This window comes from Microcaecilia unicolor, chromosome 7, assembly GCF_901765095.1.
Source record: "Microcaecilia unicolor chromosome 7, aMicUni1.1, whole genome shotgun sequence".
NCBI classification, from domain to species: domain Eukaryota; kingdom Metazoa; phylum Chordata; class Amphibia; order Gymnophiona; family Siphonopidae; genus Microcaecilia; species Microcaecilia unicolor.
In genome coordinates, this window is record NC_044037.1 from 298,237,825 (window position 1) to 298,263,535 (window position 25,711).

At 41.9% G+C, this 25,711-nt stretch overlaps 1 protein-coding gene across 1 annotated transcript in view; it reads left to right on the top strand.

Moving 5' to 3' along the window:
- The window catches only part of XRCC5 (X-ray repair cross complementing 5), a 177,494-nt gene extending 152,207 nt beyond the window's left edge, over positions 1 to 25,287 (top strand). Inside the window, exons 20-21 of the mRNA XM_030209911.1 lie at positions 21,623 to 21,694; positions 24,904 to 25,287. Of these exons, the coding sequence (XP_030065771.1) occupies positions 21,623 to 21,694; positions 24,904 to 24,918 (87 nt within the window). The 3' untranslated portion in view covers positions 24,919 to 25,287. The remainder of the gene's footprint in view (positions 1 to 21,622; positions 21,695 to 24,903) is intronic.
- The last annotated feature ends 424 nt before the right edge of the window (positions 25,288 to 25,711 follow it).

A 25,711-nucleotide genomic window follows, 5' to 3' on the forward strand; every position in this document is an offset into this window, starting at 1 on the left:
TGGCAGATGAAGTTCAATGTTGACAAGTGCAAAGTGATGCATGTGGGTAAGAGGAACCCGAATTATAGCTACGTCTTGCAAGGTTCCACGTTAGGAGTTACGGATCAAGAAAGGGATCTGGGTGTCGTCGTCGATGATACGCTGAAACCTTCTGCTCAGTGTGCTGCTGCGGCTAGGAAAGCGAATAGAATGTTGGGTGTTATTAGGAAGGGTATGGAGTCCAGGTGTGCGGATGTTATAATGCCGTTGTATCGCTCCATGGTGCGACCGCACCTGGAGTATTGTGTTCAGTACTGGTCTCCGTATCTCAAAAAAGATATAGTAGAATTGGAAAAGGTACAGCGAAGGGCGACGAAAATGATAGTGGGGATGGGACGACTTTCCTATGAAGAGAGGCTGAGAAGGCTAGGGCTTTTCAGCTTGGAGAAGAGACGGCTGAGGGGAGATATGATAGAAGTGTATAAAATAATGAGTGGAATGGATCGGGTGGATGTGAAGCGACTGTTCACGCTATCCAAAAATACTAGGACTAGAGGGCATGAGTTGAAGCTACAGTGTGGTAAATTTAAAACGAATCGGAGAAAATTTTTCTTCACCCAACGTGTAATTAGACTCTGGAATTCGTTGCCGGAGAACGTGGTACGGGCAGTTAGCTTGACGGAGTTTAAAAAGGGGTTAGATAGATTCCTAAAGGACAAGTCCATAGACCGCTATTAAATGGACTTGGAAAAATTCCGCATTTTTAGGTATAACTTGTCTGGAATGTTTTTACGTTTAGGGAGCGTGCCAGGTGCCCTTGACCTGGATTGGCCACTGTCGGTGACAGGATGCTGGGCTAGATGGACCTTTGGTCTTTCCCAGTATGGCACTACTTATGTACTTATGTACTTATGATGCTGGGTCTGATGGGCCTTCGATTTGTCCCAGAATGGCAACGCTTAATGTTCTCTCTAGTCTCCTCTTTACCCCTCCCTGGATTCTTCTTTTACCCCTCTCCAGCTCTGGTGAAAAAATTAAAAGAAGCACGAGTTTTCAAATAGTCTGTCATCAAAGCCCATTAGGTCATATAGATGGACTTCATGAGGACAAAGCGGAATACAAAAGTTCCTTGCTTCTTCACTTGTCAAAAGGAGTTGGGGGAGTGAGGTACTGCAGAAGTTGCCAATGACACGGGTTCTGTATATATTGCCCCCTCCCCAGTGGCCACTGATTGGTTGTTTCTTGCAAAGGATTACAGAACGTCTCAGTCTTGTGGTCCTAGTGGCATCGGATTGGTCCAGGTATCCACAGTATGTGGACCTTATCAGACTCAAGTTGGGAGAAGAGCTCAGATATCCGTTTCCGCATACGGTTCAAACTTCTGCTTTTGACCTGCAAGTGCATCCACTCTGCAGCTCCTCAGTACCTTTCTGCTCTCATCTCTCCCAACACTCCTCCCCGTGAACTCCGTTCGCTGGGTAAATGTCTCCTGCCGTCCCCCTCCCCCACTGCTAACTCCCAGCTCCGTTCCTTCTATCTCGCTGCTCCCTATGCCTGGAATAGACTCCCTGAGCCAGTACATCAGGCTCAGTCTCTGGCTATCTTCAAGTCTAGGCTTAAAGCCCACCTCTTTGCTACTGCTTTCGACTCCTAACCATGACTCTCTTACTCAACACCCTCACTTATCACCCCTACCACTGCAATTTCCCCACCCCTAGCTGTCTGTTCGTCTGTCCAATTTAGATTGTAAGCTCTGTTGAGCAGGGACTGTCTTTTTCATGTTGATTTGTACAGCGCTGCGTAAGTCTAGTAGCGCTATAGAAATGTTTAATAGTAGTAGTAGTAATTCCTGCAGGGGAGAGTGGCTTTCTATGTCAGGGTCTCATCCTGATAGAAGACCTGTCTCACGGTTTGGCCCTTGACAGGTCACGTTTGAGATTTAAAGATTATTCTTTCAATATAAGTGCCACTCATCTGCAGGCAAGAAAGAGATCTATATCCATTGCGTAAGCATGAGTCTGAAGAGTTTTTGAAACCTGGAGCATGGAGTGTGGATTTTCTTTGGTTTAAAACTTAGTTACACACATTTTAACCTTTCTGCAAGACGGTCACAAGAAGGACCTGATGATCGGTTCTCTACAAGTTCAATTGAGTAATCGCTTGTGGCCGACCTCTATTATCACCATTCTGGTGTTTTTCTCTTTTACTACTATATCTAGTTTTCTGGCATTCAGCTTTTTATCAGTCGGGATGGGGATATACCACCTTTTTGTGGTTACAATCAAATCAGTTAATATATTATATACAGGTACTTATTTTGTATCTGGGGCAAGGAAGGGTTAGGTGAGTTGCCCAGAGTCACAAGGAGCTGCAGTGGGAATTGAACCTGGTGGTTCACCAGGTTCTCAGGCCGCTGCACTAACCTGGGTTGCAACTGTCAGTTGCCTCAGGTTTCAGTTCACCTCTCTTTAAACATTCATGTGTCTGTTGATCCACAAATGATTCCTGGCAGGGGCGGCCCAAGGCAATCTGCCACCTGAGGCAGGGATGAGATGCCCCCCTGGGAGACCAACATCCCTTGCTTCACACAGTCTCTCTCTGTCTCCCTCCCAACTCCCTCCCCCACCCACAGTCTGGCATATTCCCCTTCCTTCTTCAAACTCCTCCCCTGAGTTTATCTTTTCCCATATGCTGCCCTGCCGCCTGCACCAGCTTCTTCTCTGTACTGCAGCCTGCCCCTGAGGAAACAGGAAGTTACATCAGAGAGGTGGCCGCAGTACAGAGAAGAAGCTGACACTGCCAATTTTGAAAATCAAAAAAGAAAGGTAAACTTGGGGAAGGGGGTTGAGGAAGGAGAAACCAGACTGTGGCCGGTGTGGGGGTGGAAAGGAGCAATGCTGCTCCATAGAGAGTGCTGTCTGAGGCCCCTGCCTCAATTGGCCTAATGGTAGGGCTACCTGGAGTAACAATTTGTATCTGCTGCTGTATTTATGCATTTGCCACTTGTTGTTTCTCCCTTGCTGATCCAATTCCTTGAATAATTTATTTTCTCTACCTTTCTAAATTCCTTTCCTTTTGGTACTGATGGATTTTCATCCATTCCTTCTACTCGTCAGAATGCTGGTCCAAGTTTAATGATGGAACTGGATTTTGGAAGTTTCATATTTCAACACATTTTGTGCATTTGGATATGATGGTGCTGTTAGATAAGCCTGGAGGCCTGTGATAGTAGCTTGATAGGTATAGACTATTTCTATGAGACCCATTCCTCCTTCAGATCTAGGAATGTACAGTCTAGGCATACATTGATTCTTATAGATGACCTCGTGGGCATGGAGGAGCTTTCTAGTTATCTAGTTTTTCAAGGTCTTTAAGAGGCCAGTCTACAATATCAAAGCTATATGTGCAGGAAGTGCCAGTTGATTGATAGCCTGTATCTTATTCTGTAATGTTAATGCACTCTTCATTATCAGTTTTAGTCGCCTATAATATTCCTTACTGTTTTTTTTTTTCACTTAGCGATTTCTGCTTTATAGTTGTTCCTTCCTCCACTACTAGATATTTATACAACCTTTCTTTTCAAGTTCCTTTATCTCACAGTCATAAGTCAGAGAGATGCTTTCAGTTTTGCTCAACTTTCCACAAAGGAAAGTCATGTTAGCACATTTGTCTGGCCCAAAAGTCATCCTGATGTCACCTGAAAAGCTTTTCACCACTCGGTTGTTCTGCTAATTGCTGGTCACTGGAACTGTTGAGTTTTAGGTCAGCTACAAACAGTAGATGCAATGTAATCTCTGGATTGTTTGCATCTTTTGGAGTAAGACTAAACTCATAGCCCAAGGAGTTAATAAGTGTACGCAGTGGATTAAGTGCCAAACAAACCAGAAATAGGGGTCCGTGTGAGTCCTGCAATGTATCATCAGTAAATGTGACAGTGCTGCTACATATTTCTTCCTCTAATACTTAAACCCTGTTATGGAGGAGTGGCCTAGTGGTTAGAATAGCAGGCTGAGAAACAAGGAAGCCAGGGTTAAATTCCACTGATGCTCCTTGTGAAGTTGGGCAAGTTGGTTATTCCTCCATTACTTAGGTACAAAATTAAACTATAAGCCCTCTAGTGATGGTGAAATACCTGCTGTACCTGAATGTGACACGCCTTCAGTTACCAATGAAAAGGAACGAGATAAATTTAAATTTAAAAAAAATGCTTAATATCCCTCATATGTCAAGGAGACCTCTTTTTAGGATATAAATTAGAAGTCAGTCAAGCAAAAGGACATATTGATTGCAAAAAGATTTAGTTTTTCTAGGGCTGCATGTTAATCGCGATTAATGCAGTAGTTATTGATCGCGATTAATAACTGATCGCCTGCCTTCCCCCTCCCTTTCGCTCCTCTGTGCATGGTCCAACATCTCTCTCCCCCCTCCTGGACCTGCCTATGGCTCTATCTCAAGTCCCGTCCCCTCTCCTCCCCCTAGCCTGGTGTACCTTTTGAAAAGCAGACACGTCTTTGGCCCTGCAGCACCAGTGTGAGCTGTACTCAAAGGCTGCCTGTGGCCTGCACTTGGTTTTTCCCTCTGACCTTTCCTGCCCCTTCTGATGCAACGTCCTGTTTTTGGAAGGGCAGAACAGATCAGAGGGAAAGGCCAAGTGGGGGGAGGGGGGATTTCAGAGAGAGCAGTGGGACAGGTCTGGGAGGAGATAGAGAAATGTCAAACCATGCTGGGGGGGAGGGAATTGAAAGAGAACAACGGGCAGGGACCATGAGGGGAGGGAGAGAAGGATGGAGGGAAGAAAGTGGAGGGAGAAGGAGAGAGGGAGCGATGATGGACGCAGAGAGAAGAGAGAGATAATGGACATGTGGGTGGAGAGGGTGGAGGGAAGGAAGAAAAAGAGAGAGGTGTGGACGGGGTGGGGGGCAGTGGGAGAGAGGGAAGAGAGAGAGAGAATAATGGGCCTGAGAGTAGAGGGGAGGGAGGGAGCCAGAGTTGGAATGGGGGGGCATGAGAATGAATGCCCAATATTGTCCTATCAGTGGCACAGCCACAGGGGAGGGGGGTTCCCCCCCCCCCCCCCCCACACACACACACCTGTGGGCTCTGCTCCCTCCGAAGCTCAGTACCTGTTCAGTGGCCGGTGGGAGTAGCTGAAGTCCCGCCAGTTGAAGATATCCACTGCCTAAGTCACTCCCTTCCTCCTCGTGCTGCCTCAGGAGCAAGGAAGTCAGTGGCTTGCCTCCAGCCACTGACTCTTGCATTCCCCAAGGATGCTCAGCTCATGCATGACCTGAGCATTCTCAGGAGTGTGAGCATCAGCAGCTGGAGACATTCCACTGACTTTGTCACACCTGAAGCAATATAAAGAGGAAGTGGCGGATTTGGCAGTGGATTTCTTTGACTGGTGGGGCTTTGGCTTCCCCTTCAGCAAAGGTATGATACCTAAGGCGGGGGTGGGGGAGGAAGTGTTGCCCCCCCCCCCAGTCCACCCCTGTGGTTCCCCAAATGGACTGCTGGGTATGCCTCCGCCTTTAATCACAAAATTAATCGTGATTAAAAATTTTAATCTACTCGCAGCCCTAGGAACGTAGTAACATAGTAAATGACAGCAGGTAAAGACCTGTACGATCCATCCAGTCTGTCCAACAAGATAAACTCATTTTATATGGTATGTGATACTTTATACCCGAGTTTGATTTGTCCTTGCCATTCTCAGGGCACAGACCGTAGAAGTCTGCTCAGCACTGTTCTTGTACTAAGTTCTGAAGCTAACGTCAAAACCCCTTAAACTTTACACTCCAGTCCATCCATATCTATTTAGTCACGATCAGGGTGTAGACCATAGAAGTCTGCCCAGCACCGGTTTCGCTTCCCAATTACCTTCTAAACAGGATTCTTTTGTGTTTATACCACGCATTGAATAGCCACCCTCCTGCATCTAAAGGGAGCTAAACAACTTCAGAAGAGACTGAAAGAAAGCCCTTCTGTCAAAGGAAACACTCCAGAGTTTAGTTTTTCTCTTTTATAATAATCCTAAAATTTTTAAATAAATTGTTACAATAAAATATTCTTTTATCCCAATGTTACAGAAAATTAAATTCTTATTTATATCAGTCTAAATTACAGTATAAGGAAAATAAAATCTCTCCCTGTCTGGTGTTTCTGTGTATTTCCCTGGAAGCTTATCAAAAATCTGACTGCCACAAAATGTGCTTGTCAGATTACTGAAGCTTAATTTTGTCCAATCACTTAATGCCTTATATTTTCTCTCTTACTTATCTAGTATTCTTCAACTCTGACCTCTAAGGTCACCTTCACATAATTCTGCTTCTTTGGTATTTTTCCATCATTTGCCCTTTGTAACCTCCCTCTCAAATACTTATCACTCATACTTGTCCTTCACTGAGAATGCCTCTGTATTAATTCAGAGTCTGTTTGAAAGAAGCAGAGGTTTTAAAGTTTACGGCCCATTATTTTAGGCCAAGCAAACCTGTCTGTTAACTTGGCCCTGAGAAAGCCTAGAAGACACAGGCTATAGCTATAGATCATAGATAAGGGAATAAGTTTTATATGTACAAAGCTGGCTGATCTGCAGAACCAAACATCTCTATACTAAACAGTATGTTTTAAAAAAGGAGATGTTGATGCCCCTCTACAAGTCGTTGGTGAGGCCCCACTTAGAGTATTGTGTTCAGTTTTGGAGGCCGTATCTTTCTAAAGATATAAAAAGACTGGAAGCGGTGCAAAGAAAAGCTACAAAAATGGTATGGGATTTGCGTTGCAAACCGTACAAGGAGAGACTTGCTGACCTGAACATGTATACCATGGAGGAAAGGAGAAACGGGTGACTTGATACAGCCGTTCAAATATTTGAAAGGTGTTAATCCGTAAACAAACCTTTTTCGGAGACAGGACAACGGTAGAACTAGAGGACATGAATTGAGGTTGAAGGGGGGCAGACTCAGGAGTAATGACAGGAAGTATTTTTTCACAGAAAGGGTGGTGGACACATGGAATGCCCTCCTGCGGGAGGTGGTGGAGATGAAAATGGTAATGGAATTCAAACGTGCGTGGGATAAACACGACGGCCATGGCCAGAAGGATGCTAGGTTGCATAGAGAAGGGTATAACCAGCAGAAGGAAGAAGGGGTATAAAGAGGAAAATGCACCTAGAAAGAGCGACGTTTCTTTTTAGAGGTCCTGCAATTTCAAAAGAGAGATGACGTGGAAACCAAAGATGGCCCCATTGTATTTGTGAGGCTGTTTTCTAGCGGCATGAAGCTTCTAGTGATCTGCAGACATACAGCTAATTATGACTTAAAATGGCAGAAATTGTTGTTAATAGTAGAAATAATGATATTGGGATTTATAACCTGCCTTTCCAAGTGAAGCTCTAGGCAGTTCACAGCATTATTAAAATTCAGGTATGTCTGTCAGTCCCTTTTCAAGAGAGCTTACAATCTAAATGGGTGCTTGAGGGAACAGAAAATAAAGTGACTTGCTTAAGATTTTATTTATTTATTTATTTATTGCATTTGTATCCCACATTTTCCCACCTATTTGCAGGCTCAATATGGCTAACAATGTTCCATCATAGCATTCGCCATTCCAGAGTAAAAGATATAAATTGGTGTTACATAGAGAGCATGGATGACATAATTGAATTAAGCAAGTAGATATATTAAGAGAACATACAAAATATAAGGTGGAGTGGTGATGTGTTACAGTTTCAGTTATTGATCATTGTGGTATGCCTTGTTGAAGAGATAGGTCTTCAGGGATTTACGAGAGTTAATTCGTTCGTAAATTGTTTTTAAGTTAAGTGGCAGTGCATTCCACAACTGCGCGCTCATGTAGGAAAAGCTGGACGCATGTGTTAGTTTGTATTTTGTCATTAGGGGTGGTGGGATTTCAACCTTCAACCTTCCTGCTTCTGGCATATTTCCTGGCTGCCATTTCTCTCTCTCTCTCATTTTAAAAGCAGAAGGCAAACCTTTTGAACTGAGAAACACTTTCATTCTCTTTTATTGATCTGTGTATATTTACCATGTTTCAATATGGACATCAGGCTGTCCCTGACCAAAGTAGCGTTTCAAAATTTTGATGGATGGACTTTTAAGAGGCTAGAGCTATGTAATTGCTTGAGAGTGTGTGTGTTTGGAAATGCAGAATGAACCTTGATTGGGAAATAAATGGCAAATGCTTAGTATTTAATGGAAATTAAAGTGTCCATTTATGAGTAGCTGGATTTTGATGCTTATGTTTGTCCAAGTTCAGTTGGTCTGTTATGTACACCTAATTTAACTGGGTAATGCTGAGACTACGGTTTTTAGTGTTCATAGCACATTTCCCCTTCATGCTACCGTTTAAAAGAAATACCCATAAAAATCACATTTTCTTCTGTTGGTAAGGATTTTCGGTGGTTTTTAAAACAATTCCCAAATTATCATCTTACCATTGGAACAACGTTCTCTTGACATTAGAAGCTGGATCCACTCACTACCAAGGTTCTGAGGTCCATTCCTCATGGCCTCAAACAGGTCTGATTTACAGAAGAGTTAAAGTAATTAAATTAACCTTTATTTATTCAGGCTTAAAAACACAGAAGCTTAAATAATCAGCAAATGAAAAGCAAAGAGAGCTTCGAATGCCTGCTGTATACGTTAGCTCACTATCTGTTGAGTCCTGGTTACCCTTCAGCTGCTGATCTTACCATACCTGACCCATTTAGGTTAACGCTAGCAGACATGCTTTCAAGGGATGTGATTTCCACTATGTGCCTTCACCAGAATTCTGTCCGTAGTTTTGTTGCAGGAAGTGATGCATGAATTACCCCTATTGTTATCAGAATCTGTGGTACTTCAGGAGTCAAACAGCACACACCAGAATGAGAGATAAATCTTCTTTATTTTCCAGCAAACAAAGCAGGACATCAGTTCTAGCTCTCTTCTCTTTCTCTCAGCTCTCTGGATGTTATGGCTTCTGTCTCAGCTGCTTCTCTTCTTCTGCTGTCTGTCTTTCTTCAGCTCTCCTTCTCCTGTCTGTTCCTTCTTCTCTTCTGAGCTCCTTCTGACGTAAACTGCTTCTGCTCTTACTTATATACAGTCCTAAGTCCCTCCTAGCCCCCCTTACTTTCCAGATGGTAAAGAATAGATTAATTACCTTGCCTCAACCAATTATTACCATACATATATTCAAAATATCAGTTACATAGGTTCCAGACATATCCTAAACTGACCTATGACCTGGGGCCTCTTACACCAGACAATTTGGCACCAGAACTCTTGTATTTTCATTATGATTGATTTCTCAGCTATAGCTTAAACTGGGTTCAATTAGGGGCTAATGGATATTCTTACATTTATTATTCTCATATTCCTAGTACTAACTACTAACTGAACTCTGGCATTCATTAAGGGGTCAAGGGCCAGTCTTACTTAATAGCATACAGCTATAGTTTGTTATTACTTTTAGGACCATTCCTATACTTAGCTATAATTAATCAAGACTTTTCCTGACCTTTTTCACCCACCAGCTCCATACATTAAACCAGCCAGAACTGTACATAAGTCAAACCAGATGCTTGACCTTTTCACTACAATCTTACTTAAAACGCAAAGCAGAGAGTTGAACAGACATTCTACACAGAAACAAAACTTATTAATTACACAGAAAAACATATTCTAAAATAAGCAGAATCAGTATTCCTTATAAGCAAGAACTTCTAAAATCTAACTCATTTATATCTAGAATTATTTAGAATCTAACTATTTTCTTCTAAGCAGTATTTCAGCCTAATCCCTTTTAAAACTACAATATGTCTGGCTCATGCCTTGTTCATAATAGTATCCCCTCAAGATTTAATGGTATACAGATGTGTGGTAAGGTAATATCTTTGAACTAGCATTAGCAATCCATCACTCACAAGGGGTGAAAGAAGTTTCTCTCTCTGACCTTTTTGACCTGTATCCCGGCAAAGCTAGACTTTCAAAATAATCTGAACCATCTGGCATTCCTTCATTACTTGCAGGACTTAAAAGTTAGAATTAACAAATATGATTTTTCTCTGCCCATGGCTGCCTCAGTTTAATTTTCATAAGTCTAGCAGCATTGATGAAATATCTAAGAAGCTTAACTTGGTCCCAGGGAATTTTTGTTAGTTCTTAAATCCCCGGCAGAGATAGTTAGAGGACAATGCAACATCTATAATAGCAGTAGATAGAAATTCAGTGAAGCACCAGAAATCTTGACTGACTGGCAATAAGAGCCCAAGAGCACAAAGGAAGCAACAGACTTGTAGCCTCTCCAGTACAGTGGGCTGGATGAGCTGAGGTGATTTAGCAGTTGTCAGTTCTTCTCCTAATTGAAAGTGGCTAATACGCTTTTATGTCCCAGATGCAGGATTTTTCTCTTTTTGCACAAAAGCATGGTTCCTGAACGCGTGACCATTTTCCCAGTTTTATTTTTCCCCTCTTCCTGATGTGTCTCCTTGTTTTCAGGCTCCTGTGTCATTTGCAAGCAAGTAAATGCGTCTTCCATGTTCTCTGCAGTGTTGTTGCTAGACCTGTTTTTATGAATTAGGTGGCTACTAGCATTGAGGCGTGAGGTACTTTACTGGTCACCTGAGAGGAATCTTATAGAGCTGTTTTATTTATTTATTTATTGCATTTGTATCCCACGTTTTCCCACCTCTTTGCAGGCTCAATGTGGCTTAGAATACATCATGGATACTGGAAATAAGAAGAGGATATACATTTGGTTTTACAGAAGGATTTTGGGTTACATGGTCATGAATATAAGATAGTGGTATAGCAGAAGACATTATAAGACATTAGACGCGTTACAACGTTTCTGGGTATATTTGGAGGTTGTTACATGTTTTTGTACGTATATACCTCCTTGTAACAATTGCCCCCAGCAAGCTAAGCATATATATTAGACTTTTTCCTGTTCACCTAAGTAGCTTGTAAGGCAGAGTCACTTCCCCTAGATGCTGTCAGTAGGAGGTACCTGATGAAGCACAAGAGAAATGACCTTTTGGAAGTAAGAGAAAAGAGGAAAAACCCTGAAAAGATGATGGTTTTACTGTTTGCTGCAACCCCCCCCCCCCCCCCCCCCCCCCAAAGAGTGGATGGATATACTATAGCACAATACACCTGCAGCTCTATCTAACAGCAACACTGACCTTTTGAACCAAAGCTAAAAATCAGAAGAGTATTTTCCTGCAGCTTCTGGCTGTTGTTGTTCTGAATTGAACATAGCACTTGACCTTTGCAAAGCAACAAGGCTAGTGAACTGAAAGTCATATATTCCTTTCACTCGTGTGCGGAATATAGCAAACATAGCTTTCCGTGAAAACAAATCTATATAGCAGGGGCACAGCTACCATTGAATGAGCCTGGCACAAAGTCAGGAGCCGTCTGATGGTAGGGACTGGATGATGATCGACCAGTCCTACTTGTGGGGGGGGGGGGGGGGGGAGGAGGCGGGGAAAGGAGGAGCAATGGCAGGGCTGGAAGGAGGCAAGCACGGCAGACACTGTATTTGCCAGTAGCTGTACTGCCTCCCGATCAGTCCTTAAACTGTTCCCCCATGTGGCCTGGCAATGCGTCATCTCCTGCTTCTATAGGGCCAAGCCTTGTGATAAGAGTGTGAGATCTCGTGGTTTATACCTTGTAAATACTAGACATGTAATCAGTTATGCTTAGAACATTTTATTAATCAATTCTTGTATTCAAAAATTACAGTTTATTAATTTTTACTCTATATCTTAATTCTCACATACATACTCTCTCACCATACACGCCATCAACCATCCTAACACATACCCTGCATAAGAACTCACTAGTACAATTCAATCCTAACTACTCGCTAAATACCCAGATCAGCTACTATTTTCACCGTCCATGATCACCATCCAATGTTTATGCCTCTAAAATTAGTTCTGTGTAGGCTCAACTCTGTAGTACTCCGTCAAGTATCACTTGATTGTATACTGTGCTCTTGCCAAAATCAGGCAATCAATATCATAGTGCTTGAAGGTGATTCACTCCAAATCTTTCCTTAGGGATCACTGAGTATTTGACCGAATAGCATATTCAAATCTTTGAGTTCTCCGCTACTTGTTTCAATCCACATCCACTCGAACAGAACACCCTGGACTCAACACAGTCTGCGAATCACCTTCAAGCACAATGATATTGATTGCCTGATTTTGGCAAGAGCACAGTATACAATCAAGTGATACTTGACGGAGTACTACAGAGTTGAGCCTACATAGAACTAATTTTAGAGGCATAAACATTGGATGGTGATCATGGACGGTGAAAATAGTAGCTGATCTGGGTATTTAGCGAGTAATTAGGATTGAATTGTACTAGTGAGTTCTTATGCAGGGTATGTGTTAGGATGGTTGATGGCGTGTATGGTGAGTAAGTATGTATGTGGGAATTAAGATATAGAGTAAAAATTAATAAATTGTAATTTTTGAATACAAGAATTGATTAATAAAATGTTCTAAGCATAACTGATTACATGTCTAATATTTACAATATATAGGGGTGCAGTTGTTGTACCATTTGATTTAGCCCAGCCACATTGGTTTGTGGGCGGTTTATACCTTGAGATTTCAACGCATGTCAGCCTGAAGTAACATAGATGGCACATAAAGACCTGAATGGTCCATCCAGGCTGCCCAACATTCACATTCATTGTCAATTCATGATTAAACAATGAATATGGTATAGTATATATACACTTGCCATTTTCGGGACACTGATCATAGAAGTTCCTCCAGGCACTGTCCATACACCCCAGCTAATAGAGTTCCTGTTGAAGCCCTCTCCAGCACATCCTGCTCTGTCTTGCCATATATGGGACACAGACTGTAGAAATGTGCCCAGCATTAACCTTAGCTCCTCACAACTGTGGTCTAAGCACCTCTCCCACCCATCATAACACAACAACATATACGAGATCAATAAGTGAAGCACTATAAGCATTTATCAGCTACCCGATTGCATGGGGGAGAATTCGCAGACTGATTTGGAGGCAGCATCGCAGCATAGTTAGAGGTAACTGGAGTATATGCTACATTTGCCTCCTTCCAGGCTTTAAAAATATATTATATGCCCCGTGGGAAGCGAGGAGTTTTCTCTGAAACCTCCATGGCACCTCTCAGTACCTCTATGCAGAGCCACCTCAGACACCTCCTCCTCACACCCTCCTTGCAGATCATAGACACAAACCTACCCTCAGACATTTCATACCCTCCCTGCAGACCCTTACTCCCCCCACCCCACACACACACCCTCCTTGCAGACCTTGGACACAACTCTCTATTGCGTCCCTATTCCTGCAGACTTCAGACCTCTCCCCCCACCCCAGCAGAACCTTCTCAGACCAGGTCTCTCTGCAGGCCTTCACTGTGCACATGACACTCCTCTCCTTGGTCCCGTACTTATATATATACTCCTCCACCACTTCACCACAGCCCCAGATTCCCACATGGCACATAAACGCACTCCCATACATCATACCCCCACTGCACACCCAATATACACAAGTCTCCACTCCCACACCTTTAACACGATGCCCACAGCAGACCCCTCCCCACTCTACTGTTTTAGGTGCCTGCCTGTACACCCCACATATCTGTCCTGCCCTACATACAAAAGTCCAAGATCTATTACACTCCCTATCGTTGATATCCCTTCACACTCTATCCCAGATACCCCTCAGTTTCCAAAGTTGCCTCCCCCCCGCTCTCTCACAGGAGCTCTGAATGGGACCTCTCCTCCCCCCAGTCCCTGCTACCTTGGGGATATATAATGTTATAGGTAGTCATCTTATGTTTTCTGCACAGGGCCCTTAAGACCTAGCTATATAGGGAGGGAGGGGGTTCTAAAGGTGGATTCTATGTATAGGTGCTGGGAGGGGGCTGGAAAAAAATATACATGGTATCTGTGTATGGAGTGGGGCTGTGATATTGGTTAAATTATGACAAACTTGCAGAATCTGCAAATGTTTTGCACAAAATTTTGATTTTTTTTTTTGGGGTGCAGAATTCTGACAGGAGTAATCCATTTTATAAACTGAAACATCCGAATTATTATAGGCAGATCTCTTTCATTCATACTCCGTTTTGGATATACTGAAATCCTGACTGGCAAGGGATACCAGCGACATAAAGTAACCAAAGACCGTAACTGGACATATCTTAATCCTTCCTCTCCCTCTCTAAATTCCCCCCCAATGGGCTTTACCATACATGTACCTCAATATCACCTTGTTCATACTGGAATTGGCTAACGCCATTTACGGTACTATGTAAGCCACATTGAGCCTGCAAAATGGTGGAAAAATGTGGGATACAAATGTAACAAATAAATAATAAATGAATGTATGTGTATGAACACACCCACACGTGTATATGTAAAAGAACTGAGATGCAGGAGTGAAAAGGAAATGGTTTTGCCATGTAGTGAATTTACTCTGCATGCTGTAGCAAGGAGGATGAGTCATGGACAGGTACGCAGGCCTTTGTCTTGTGTGTAATTTTTTCCTGGATCTACGTTTGATGCTTTTACAGCACATTTCCACTGTGCAAAGGCTGAGACTGTGGCCTTCAATTATCTTACTGGCGTGCCAACACATATAATGCCTGGGCACCAGGAATACAGCGCAGGGAAGCATTTTTTTTGCCTTGTGCTTTTCCTCAGATGAAAAAAAGGCTTGTTTATTGCATTGCTGCTGAAAATCCAGCACGATTGTGCAGTTAAACCAGCATTTTATCACTGCGAACTGAAGAATTGACTACTCTAAAAAGTGCCAATTCATAGAATTAGACACCCTTAAGAAGTAGAAAAAAAGAAAACATTTAAGTTACTGATGTCTATATTTAGGGGCTAACATACGTTAGAGCTTGGAAATTTTTTTTTTCTTCCTGACGTGAAGTCCCTGTTGGGCCATCAGTGGAGAGAGAACTCTGCTTCTCCGAGGACAAGCAGGCTTATAATTCTCACAAGTGGGTGACGCCGACCAGCGTTGCACGGTCCTGAATTTACCAAAGTCTTAACGAGAGCTTTGTGGAGCGCATGAAAAACAGGCTACTGCAAAACATGTTAGTACGCGCATTAGCTATTTCGGAGGGGTTGTGTCATGGGTGGAGAGTGGGAGTGGAAGTGTTAACAGCTAGTTAACTGGCTAATGTTGAGTTAATGCGGTAGCATTTAGTACCTCCTAAACAAGTGACTCGTAACCACTTGTAACCACTCGCCTCCACCTACCCTCCTCTCTTCCTTCCCGTTCACATTAATTGATTTGATTTGCTTACTTTATTTATTTTTTTGTCTATTAGATTGTAAGCTCTTTGAGCAGGGACTGTCTTTCTTCTATGTTTGTGCAGCGCTGCGTACGCCTTGTAGTGCTATAGAAATGCTAAATAGTAGTAGTAGTAGTAAGTGCTCCCGTGTTAACTTTTTGCAGGTAATGCATACTAATGCGAACATTAGCGCACAGCCTAAAAAAATAATTTTTCAAAAATGCCCTAAATTGTGGCACATTAAATCTGGGCTTAGTGTGCGGGGAAAGTCCCGTGCTCAGACGTACTAAGACCAGATTCTAATGCCCTTTAGTAAAAGGGCCCCTAAAATAGGAATTGCTGGAAAAAATTCTTTCAAAGATTCCATCTTAATTGTATGACATTATGGGGCTCATTTTCAAAGCACATAGACTTACAAAGTTCCATAGTAACCTATGGAACTTTATAACTCTAAGTGCTTTGAAAATACGCCTCTATACGTAGGTGAGAAAAAGGCAATATTGTATAAAGTATAATAACCTATGAGGAAAGGGTAACCTGCTGAAGAACATTTTTAGAAAGATAACCTTCCCGAGTAAGAGAGGTTATTGAAAGCAAGCTGCAAATATTTCTGATAGGTAAAAATATTTTGTAGCAAGGCAATTGATGTCGTGAACTCTGAATAATTCTTCAGTGTATTTCTAATGTGCTTTTAACATTCCTTCCTAAAATATAACCTTTTCCTTGTTATGGTTTATACTTTTTGCTTGAGGAAGAAATAAAGGTTAAACAAACAAGTTGTAGGTGAGACCTTTCTATTGGGATAACTTTTTGAGAGCTACTTTCCCTCATCACTAACACACAGCTATATTGCTTTATTACTAAAAGTTGTAATAGAGGTGTAAATTTTATTCTTCTTCAGTGAACTGTCTCAAGGATGAGGCAGAACATAGAGGTTTAATTGAAGCTATTCACAACATTGCTATGAAAGGGGGTATGCGATTGCTAGGGAATTTGTGTTTGCCAGATGTTGATTGGAACATCCCGGCTGCAGTGATGTCTAGAAGTAGGGAGATCCTGGATTCTTTGCTGGAAGAACTATTCAGCAACCAGTGAAAGAATCCACATAGACCTGGTGCTTACAAATGGGAAGAGTATTTTTGATGTCAGAGTGGGGTGGTCGCTGGATGATGTGATTCTGTATTAGGATGTGGACGGTGATGGCTCATTTACAGTTGAGGTTCCTAGTCATCAGAAAAACTCACTTTGTTAAAATGGGGGAGTACCTCAAGGAGTGAAAATGTAAAGGTATTATAAAAGAAGTAGGCAAAACTAAAAGAGTAAAACCTTTCTTCCCAAGGGAAATATTCCGCAGCCTGGTACAATCAATGGTGCTAAGTCATCTAGATTACTGCAATGCAATCTATGCTGGATGTAAAGAACAAATATTTGTTTTGTTACATTTGTACCCCGCGCCTTCCCACTCATGGCAAGCTCAATGCGGCTTAATCATCAAGAAACTCCAAACTGCCCAAAACACAGCAGCCAGACTCATATTTGGAAAAACAAAATACGAAAGCGCCAAACCGCTAAGAGAAAAACTACACTGGCTCCACACTGAAAGAATGTATTACGTTCAAAATCTGCACTCTGGTTCATAAAATCATTCATGGGGAGGCCCCGGTCTACATGTCAGACCTCATAGACTTACCAACCAGGAACACTACAAGATCAGTACGTACATTCCTGAATCTCCACTACCCCAGCTGCAAAGGACTAAAATATAAATCAACATATGCATCCAGCTTCTCCTACATAAGCACGCAAGTATGGAACGCACTACCAAACGCCATAAAAACAATGCACGACATAACTAATTTCCGAAAACTACTAAAAACCAACCTGTTCAAAAAGGCATACCACAATGATCCATCCTAAGTACCAGACAACAAGACCCATACCAAAATTGGACAAAACCAAACTCTCTATACTTGACTGCCTAAATTACTTTGTCACGTATGAACTTTAACGCAATACCACTTTATTTTTCATTACGAAAATGAATTCTCTATACTTGATTGCTTAATCTATTCTGTCACTCATGAACTTTAATGCAATACCACTTTGTATTTCTCATTCCGGAAATGGTGATCGCCATTACTGAACAATGTAAGCCACATTGAGCCTGCAAATAGGTGGGAAAATGTGGGATACAAATGCAACAAATAATAATAATAATAAAAGGAGATATTTTAGAGTAAATAAAAGTAAGATGAAAAGAGGCTCCTATGGTTTTGAAGACAAAAAAAAGCTCAAAATGTAAGGCAAATGAGGTTACAGATCATAAATGAGAAGAGAAAAAGAGTAAGATTTGCAACGGTATCAGAAAAAACAAAGAGTAGCTGGGAACGTAGGATAACTAAGATGCACATTGAAGCTAAAATAGCTGGGGACAAAGTTTTTGTTAGGTATGTTAGCGACAGGAGGAAATATAAAAATAACATTGCGAGATTTAAAGGTTAAGGGGAGTCATATATAGAGACTGATGAAGAAAAAACAGAATGACAGATTTAACGGACCTGCCAGAGCTGGAAGTTATCTTGAGCCCAGAGGCTTGTGAGTCGCTGTCAAGACCACACTGAGGAGACACTGAAACGTTGATGCTGGCTCTGGACGGTGTGCTGACCTTGTTCCATTAGTAGCATCTTCCCCCACGGGGGACGGAACTGGTGCTAGAGCCCTTGGAGATAGAGAGTATTTTGTCTACATCTATAGAAGCAGATGAACAGAGGATTTTTCAACAACAATCTACTTTATTTACATTTGGAGATCATTTGGGATGCACTCATTTATTTATTTATTTGTAACATTTGTACCCTGCACTATCCCACTCAATAGCAGGCTCAATGCGGCTTACATAGTAAAACGGAAAGGCCCCTTTCTATTCAGTTTCAAATTATCAATAATAAACATGGTGAGACTTTACAAACTCTTACTGTTCAAGCACGAGATATTGGATCACTAAAACAACATGTCACTACTGTGGAGGCAGAAAACAAAAAGGTAGTAGTTGGTCTGCCAAATCCAATATGAAAATGAAACAATGAGGCAGACCTTGTTAAATGCACTGGAATGCACTGCCGCGAAACCTAAAAACGACCTATGAACAAGCCAACTTCCGAAGTCTACTGAAGACCCATCTCTTCAACAAGGCATACAACAATGATCAACAAATATGAATTCCCGTATACATACCCAGAATTACGCCCACAATTTCTGCTTGCCAAACTACTATCATATTCTTTCATTATCATGTTACTCAAGATCTTCTGCTATTACTAAATATACATTCTCTCTATAACTTTTTATATTTCTTATGTATCTCTTACTATGTTTGATTGTTAAAATAATACCATGTTTTATCATTATCATGTTACCCAAAATTCCTTCTGCTATTACTAAATGTATACTTTCTCATGTATTCTCATTATTCATGATGTATTGCAAGCCACATTGAGCCTGCAAAGAGGTGGGAAAATATGGGATACAAATGCAACAAATAAATAAATAAAAAGGTGTTTTTTTGAGAGGCTGTTCCCAGAATCTACCTTTCTATGTTCTTACAGCCACACCAGCCTGACTTATTTTGAAGTTGTGTATCAGCTGGTGACATATTGCCCCTGACGCAGCCATTTTTATACTGGCGAAACATGGCCATGTCGGTCATTCTATGTTGACTACCTGGGAGCTTTTAATCTACTAATAAAGACATTGCTTTTTTTTTTTTTACAAGGTCTGACTATTTTGGAGGCTACATTAAAAGAGGTTCAGCACTCAGGAGAGATGTTTGTAAAGGACTCTATTGATATTCATAAGAAAATTGGGAAAATGTGGGTCGTAAGAAAAACTCGAGGGTATTGAATGTTTCTGATTTGCTGATTAAATTTCATCTGGACTTGTTTAACAATTTTCTGATTGCTGTTTTGAAGACTCCCCCAGAGAATATTCTTCCTATTTCTAGGGCATTCTTCCAAGTGCTAAAAAGAAGGTTTCTAAGGAACATTTGCAATCTTCACAATTATCTCTTGACAGTTTGGATTTTACTGAATTTTTAGAAAGATGTGATTCTGCAGTGAGCCCTGTTAAAACTGGTCTTTTGATTACCATAGCACAGGAATCTGGTCGAGATTAGCTCCTTCGTATATATTTCAGAGTTAAGAAATGTGAATATATGAACTCTCATGTTTGTATTTTTCCCGGTGTCTCAAAAAAGCTGCTCAGAAAAGATGGAAACAATTTTTGTTGCTCCATTCAGATATTTCACAGTTAGGGAATCTTTTCTTTCTCTGCTTTCTTTATAAATGTTTCATAAAGTTGGAGGGGGGAGGGGAGCGGGGCAGAACTAGATTTTCTTTGAGCCTCAACAATTGCCAGTGTTTGTGGCAAATAAACCTTCCCGCTTTCCTCTCAAGGACCCCCACTGAACCCTTAGAGATGGTCAGTGAGATTCGAGCAGGATGGTATTAATATGTGTCTTGGTAGTAGTTCCAATATTTCTTTTTCCTTTTTATTTTACTCAATTCTGAGGACTAGTGGAAAAGTTATATCTATAAGTATTTTTTTACTTCAAATATTTTACTTTATATTTCTGTTTCATGTAACCTTCCTTTTCTGTAACAAGTAGATGCTTGTGTTCTAAAGTGAAAATTTTAAATAAAACACAAGCAAGCAACAGAATTACTTAAAAAAAAAATACTTGTGTTTGGTGTTTGTTGAGGAAAATTGGAAGTCGGTCTGCAGAAAAGGACATAAACAGGAATAGAAGTGAGGTAGATCTCAAGCCAGTAGTAGAAGATTGTGTGAGGAGCTAGCTAAACATAAAAATAGACAAAATGATGAGGACAAATGTGATGTTCCAAGAGTATTAGAAGAACTAGGGGAATTTTGGTGGCCCTGCTGTCTGACATTTTCAGAGAGTAGTTCTGGAGGACGAGGGATGACTAAATGTGATTCCTTTCTAAGAAAGTGGAGGTTAAAAAAAACGGTAGTTGAGAATAATCAAAGGAAATATTGCTGTAAGAAGATGGTGGAGACAAGAATGGGACAAGCACTGAGGATATTCGAGGGAGAAGAAAGGGGTTGGGCTTTCAGTTTGGATGAGAAGACTGCATAAGCAGTATCGTTGCCTGAAAACAAATGTGTCATATGTGCAATTTTTGCATGAAATGAGATAGACATATATTTCAGTCCACTGCTGTAAGATCTTCTTGAATACCAAATTGTGTTTAGTGCATAACAGAGCTAAGAAGGTTGAAATGTGACATTTCAGAATCCCAAGCACAACATTACAAGCCACATCTTCAGCCTTGTTACATGTATAGATTAATGCACTATTTTAATTTGCTAGCAAGCTGGTTGGATGACTCCTTCAATTTGAAATGCAAAATAAGACCAAGAATATTATAATGCTTCTGTGTCACTCCATGGTGCAACCTCACCTTGGGTATTGCGTTCAGTTCTGGTCATTGTATCCCCCACCCAAAAATATAGTGGAATTAGGAAAGGTTCAAAGAACAGCAACCAAAATGATAGAGGGGAAGGAACTCTTCCCGCTTGAGGAAAGGATAAAGAGGTTAGGGCTTCAGCGTGGAAAGAGACGGCTGAGGGGGGGGGGGGGGGGGATATGATTGAGGTCTATAAAATCCTGAGTGATGCAGAATGGGTAAAAGTGAATTGATTTTTCTCTCTTTCAAAAAGTACAAAGACCAAGGGACACTCAATGAAATTACATGGAAATATTTTTAAAACAAATAGGAGGAAATATTTTTTCACTCAATAGTTAAGCTCTGGAACTCTTTGCCGGAGGATGTGGTAACAGCAGTTAGTGTATCTGGGTTTAAAGAAGGTTTGGATATGTTTCTGGAGGAAAAGTCCATAGTCTGTTATTGAGATAGACATTGGGGAAGCCACTGCTTGCCCTAGGATTGGTAGCATGAATGGTGCTATTAATTGGGTTTCTGCCGGGTACTTGTGACCTGGATTGGTCATTGTTGCAAACAGGATACTGGGCTAGATGGACCATTGGTCTGACCCAGTATGGCTATTATGTTCTTATGATACTGTACTACATTACTGTTAAAAAAATAATAATTTGATATATTACTGGTCATTTATAATCACATTAAACTTCACTTCTCATTTTCTCTGTTTTGCATCAAGTGCACATAAAACACTTTTGCTTTCAGGCAATGATATGGTCTTTTACTGCCATCATTGCGGCACATGTGGTGGTGAATGGAATTCTCTACCTCACTCAGAAAACATTTTCTTTTTTTTTTTTGTCAGTTCCTTGCTCCCGAACAGAAACCTGCTGAAACCACATCAGTAGCAGATGAACATGGTGATGTGGATGACTTGGTAAGTGAATCAAGGGTGTCTCTTGTTCTTGGTGAACAGGAGAGATATCTTGTTGAACGATGAAAGAAAAAGAGGAGGGCCTGACAGAAAATGCTTGTTGGTCAGTCTTAAACCTGGAAATCCACAGGTTATTTCTGTATAGATTACCAGGCATGATCATCTTTGAAACTGGTCTTGCTAGAAACAGTTATGTGCTCTGCCAGCATATTTTATCTACCCTGGAACCCCTTGGGCCCCCATGTTTGGTGATATAGGACCTTTTTTATCAAGCTGCAGCAAAAAGGGGCCTGCGCTGGCGTCGGTGCGTGTTTTTGATGCGCACCGAGGCCCCCTTTTACCGCAGCGGGTAAAAAATATATCTTTCTTTTTTTTTTTAAGAAATGGCTGTGCAGCAAGTGAAGCACTTGCCGCGTGGCCATTTTGGGGAGGAGCCCAATTACCACCGGGTACACACTGGTGCTACAAAAATAAATATATTTTTGTAGCGCCGAATATGACGGTTCGCTGGCGGTGGGAACTACTGCTGGGCTGCTGCAGTAGCCTGGTGGTACTTCCTTTTTTAGCAAGTAGTACCGCCGCTTTGTAAAAGGGGACCATCCTATATAATAATTCTCACCTCCAACGTTCTGGCTTGCCTGGGACTGTGGCTCCCTCGGAGTTGGTCTGCTAGGCTCTGTAGATCAGACTGACGTCAGTGGCCACATTATGACGTGATCCCGGGTGAGAAAAAAAACCCCACACAGCTGATTGGAGCAGAGGGAGTACATAAAAGAAAAGAGACATCAGATTGGCCAGTAGACGAGAGAGGGGAGACTCATAGCCAATGGGAGAGAGAAGGAACAGAAATCATCAGTGGCCAATATGAAAGGAGCAGGGGAAGGACACAAAAGAGAAGAGACATCAGATTGGCCAGTAGAAGGGAGAGGGGAGGAGCTGCGATGCAGGGAGCAGCGAATCAGCACAAAACGGGGCGGACCCAGCCAGAATTGACGACGGCGGTGGGGCAGGGTTGGCGGCAGGAAGGGGGGCTTGAGAGGGTTGCGGCAGGGGGGTCCAGGGATCAGGAAATCGGAGGGGGGGGGGATCTGCAAATCAGAGGAAGGGAGGCAGGGAGGTGGGGTCTGGAACTCGAAGAGAGAGAGAGGGGGGTCTGCAAATCGGAGGGAGGGAGGCAGGGAGAGAGGGGTCTGGAACTCGGAAGGAGGGGGTCTGGAATTCGGAGGGAGGGGGGCTGGAACTGGGCGGGGGGGACAGGGATCTGGAATTCGGAGGAGGGGACGAGAGGGGAGGTGGGGGAATGCACCACCTGTACAAAAACTTAAAAAACAAAACAGGGAGACGACCCTGGAACAGGGAGGGAGGGGGGGCGATGACCCTGGAACACGGAGGGAGTGGGGATGATGACCCTGGAACACGGAGGAAGGGGGGACACGAACTGGGTGGGAGGGGCCCCAAGCACACACATTCTCTCTTACAGAAACACACTCGCACACAGTCTCACTCACTGTTACACACACACACACTCGCAAATTCACTCTCTCTCTCTCTCTCACACAGTCACTCTCACACACACTCTCTCAAACATACACACTCCGAGGAATACCTTGCTAGCGCCCTTTTTATTTGTCTTTTCTACTAGTAATAAAATAAAAACGTGGATAAACACGTTTACCTGCATAAAAACACTTTCTTGAAATTTCATTTTTAAATCTTCATATATGCTTTGCATCTGCTTCCATGCAGGTGCAGTTTGTGCAAGTACAGTTGTAACTGTGCTGTGTTCTTCTGCTGCATTTTCAGAAGTAAACTCTATGAACAGAGTTTGCCTTTGAAAGTGAGTATGCCAACCCTTCCCCAGACAGTGTCAAATTTTCCCTTTAATAATAGCAGTAATGTCTACCATCAGATATAATAGCAGACCTTCAGGTTTGTTAAGTGTCTCTGCAGCCTGTCAGCCACATAATGCTTCATACACGATCCACTTACAACCATTGTATATATAACCCGTGCTCGTGGCTTTTCTGGAGTATACGACATGCTATTGAATGCCCTCATTGTATATTCCTGTGCTGCTTTTGAAAACAAACTCACTTCTTGGAGAGTTTCCAAACTCTAGTGAAAATTATATCAAGGGGAAGAGAGATGGGGTTATTGGATGTTTCTGCATGCGTATAAACAGATAATCAGTGTCAGTTTGCGTTAAAAACCAGATTATCAGTACACTGTAAGAAATCTGTTTACAAACGGTCTTAGAAAACAGAAGTTGTCAGCAAGAAACAAAACATAAAGGGGGTCTTTTACTAGCATGTTATCCAGCACAGGGTCCATAGGAATAAAATGGGCCCAGTGGCAGACAACATGCATTAATTGTTAGTAAAAGACCCCAAGGTAGGAGAAGCAGTGAAAATATAAAGAAAAATCAGTGAGTAATCATTGTATTATGCTTTGTGAAGGTGCACTGACTGTATCTGACATCGTGTTTACTGCCTAACAGATCTAAGATGGAAGAAATGTGACATTTCAGAATTCCAAGCATAGCCTTACAGGTCGCATCTTCAGCCTTGTTGCTTGTATAGATTAATGCACTGTTTTAATTTGCTAACAAGCTGGTTGGATGGCTCCTTCAATTTGAAATGCTTTAGTTTGCTTAGATAGCTTTGACTAAAGTCAGATACATAAAATAAAAGACAAAGAGCATTCCACATGTGCTGCAAATACCCAATAAACAAACAAAAAAAAAACCCCCAGTTAATGTCCTCAATTATCTTTGCAGAGATGGCCTACCTAAATCCTAAGAACGCAGCAGCTCCATTCTGTGAGATTAGTAATGACTAAGCAGTAAAGTAGAAATTTACTGAAATGTTTATGCATCTGTGAGGCTTATTATTAATAGTGTGTCCAATCTCAGCATGATGGTCATGGTTGGGAGCCTGATTCATTGGAGCTTTTTCATGGCAGCTACCCAAATCCTATGGAGCTGCACCTGTGATTTCAGTTTACAGAGCCTGCTTCCCTCTCACCATGTAGTAATGAAGATATTAAACGGATATTTTACAGGCGCGGGGGGGGGGGGGGGGGGGGGGGTCAGCCTCATAAATTGTGTGCAGTTGGCACAGAGTCGCCCTGCTATAACTGTGTCTCACACACCTGCAGGAGATTGGTGCATGTTAAAGTCCCCAGATTGAATTCTGTTTCTTTTTTTATTACAGCTGGACATGATGTAATTGGTAGTACCGGGCTTGACTGGGAGAATGCAGGAGACAAGATGCTGGCAAATCATACTGGTCTTTCAGATAGTGGGGCAAGGGGAGAAACCACCTGGAACATATTAGTTGTTATGCAACCATGAAAGCATGGCAGGTACTCAAGAAGACTCCAGTTCAAGCTGGCTGATTATTGATTGGCTGTTTGCTGTTATAATGTTTTACCCTTTGCACTGATGCTTCCATTTTCATCTGATGTAGTGATTATTTACCTTTTCTTCGCCAGGCTTCATCTGCCAGTAGCATTGTATTCAAGCAACGGTTTTTGTAGTGGCAGATATGAAACTGATGTGTAACAGGATGCTTTTTATACTGCAAAATAAAAACAATGTTTTCAGAATGTCCCAGATGCAAGTTTTGATTTTACTGTTGCTGCCTTGACCTGTTTTTAAAAATCCTACAGGTGGGAGACAGGAGCTTTCTAAATTATACATCAGTTATGGAAGCTTGGAAATGAGGAGACATAGGAAGAAGGTGAAAGGGGATAGACTCAGAAGTAATCTAAGGAAATACTTCTTTATGGAAGGGGTGGGTGGATGTATGGAACAGCATCCCAGTGGAGGTGGTAGTGACCAGGACTGTATTTGAATTTAAGAAAGCATGGGACATACACATAAGATCTCTAAGGGAGAAAAAGAGATAGTGGATGTTAAAGGACCTTTAAAGGAGAGGTAGCTGTGGAGGATGATTTACATGGACAGACTGGAAAGACCTTATGGTCTTTATCTGCTGTTTTTTTTTTTTTTTTTTGTTA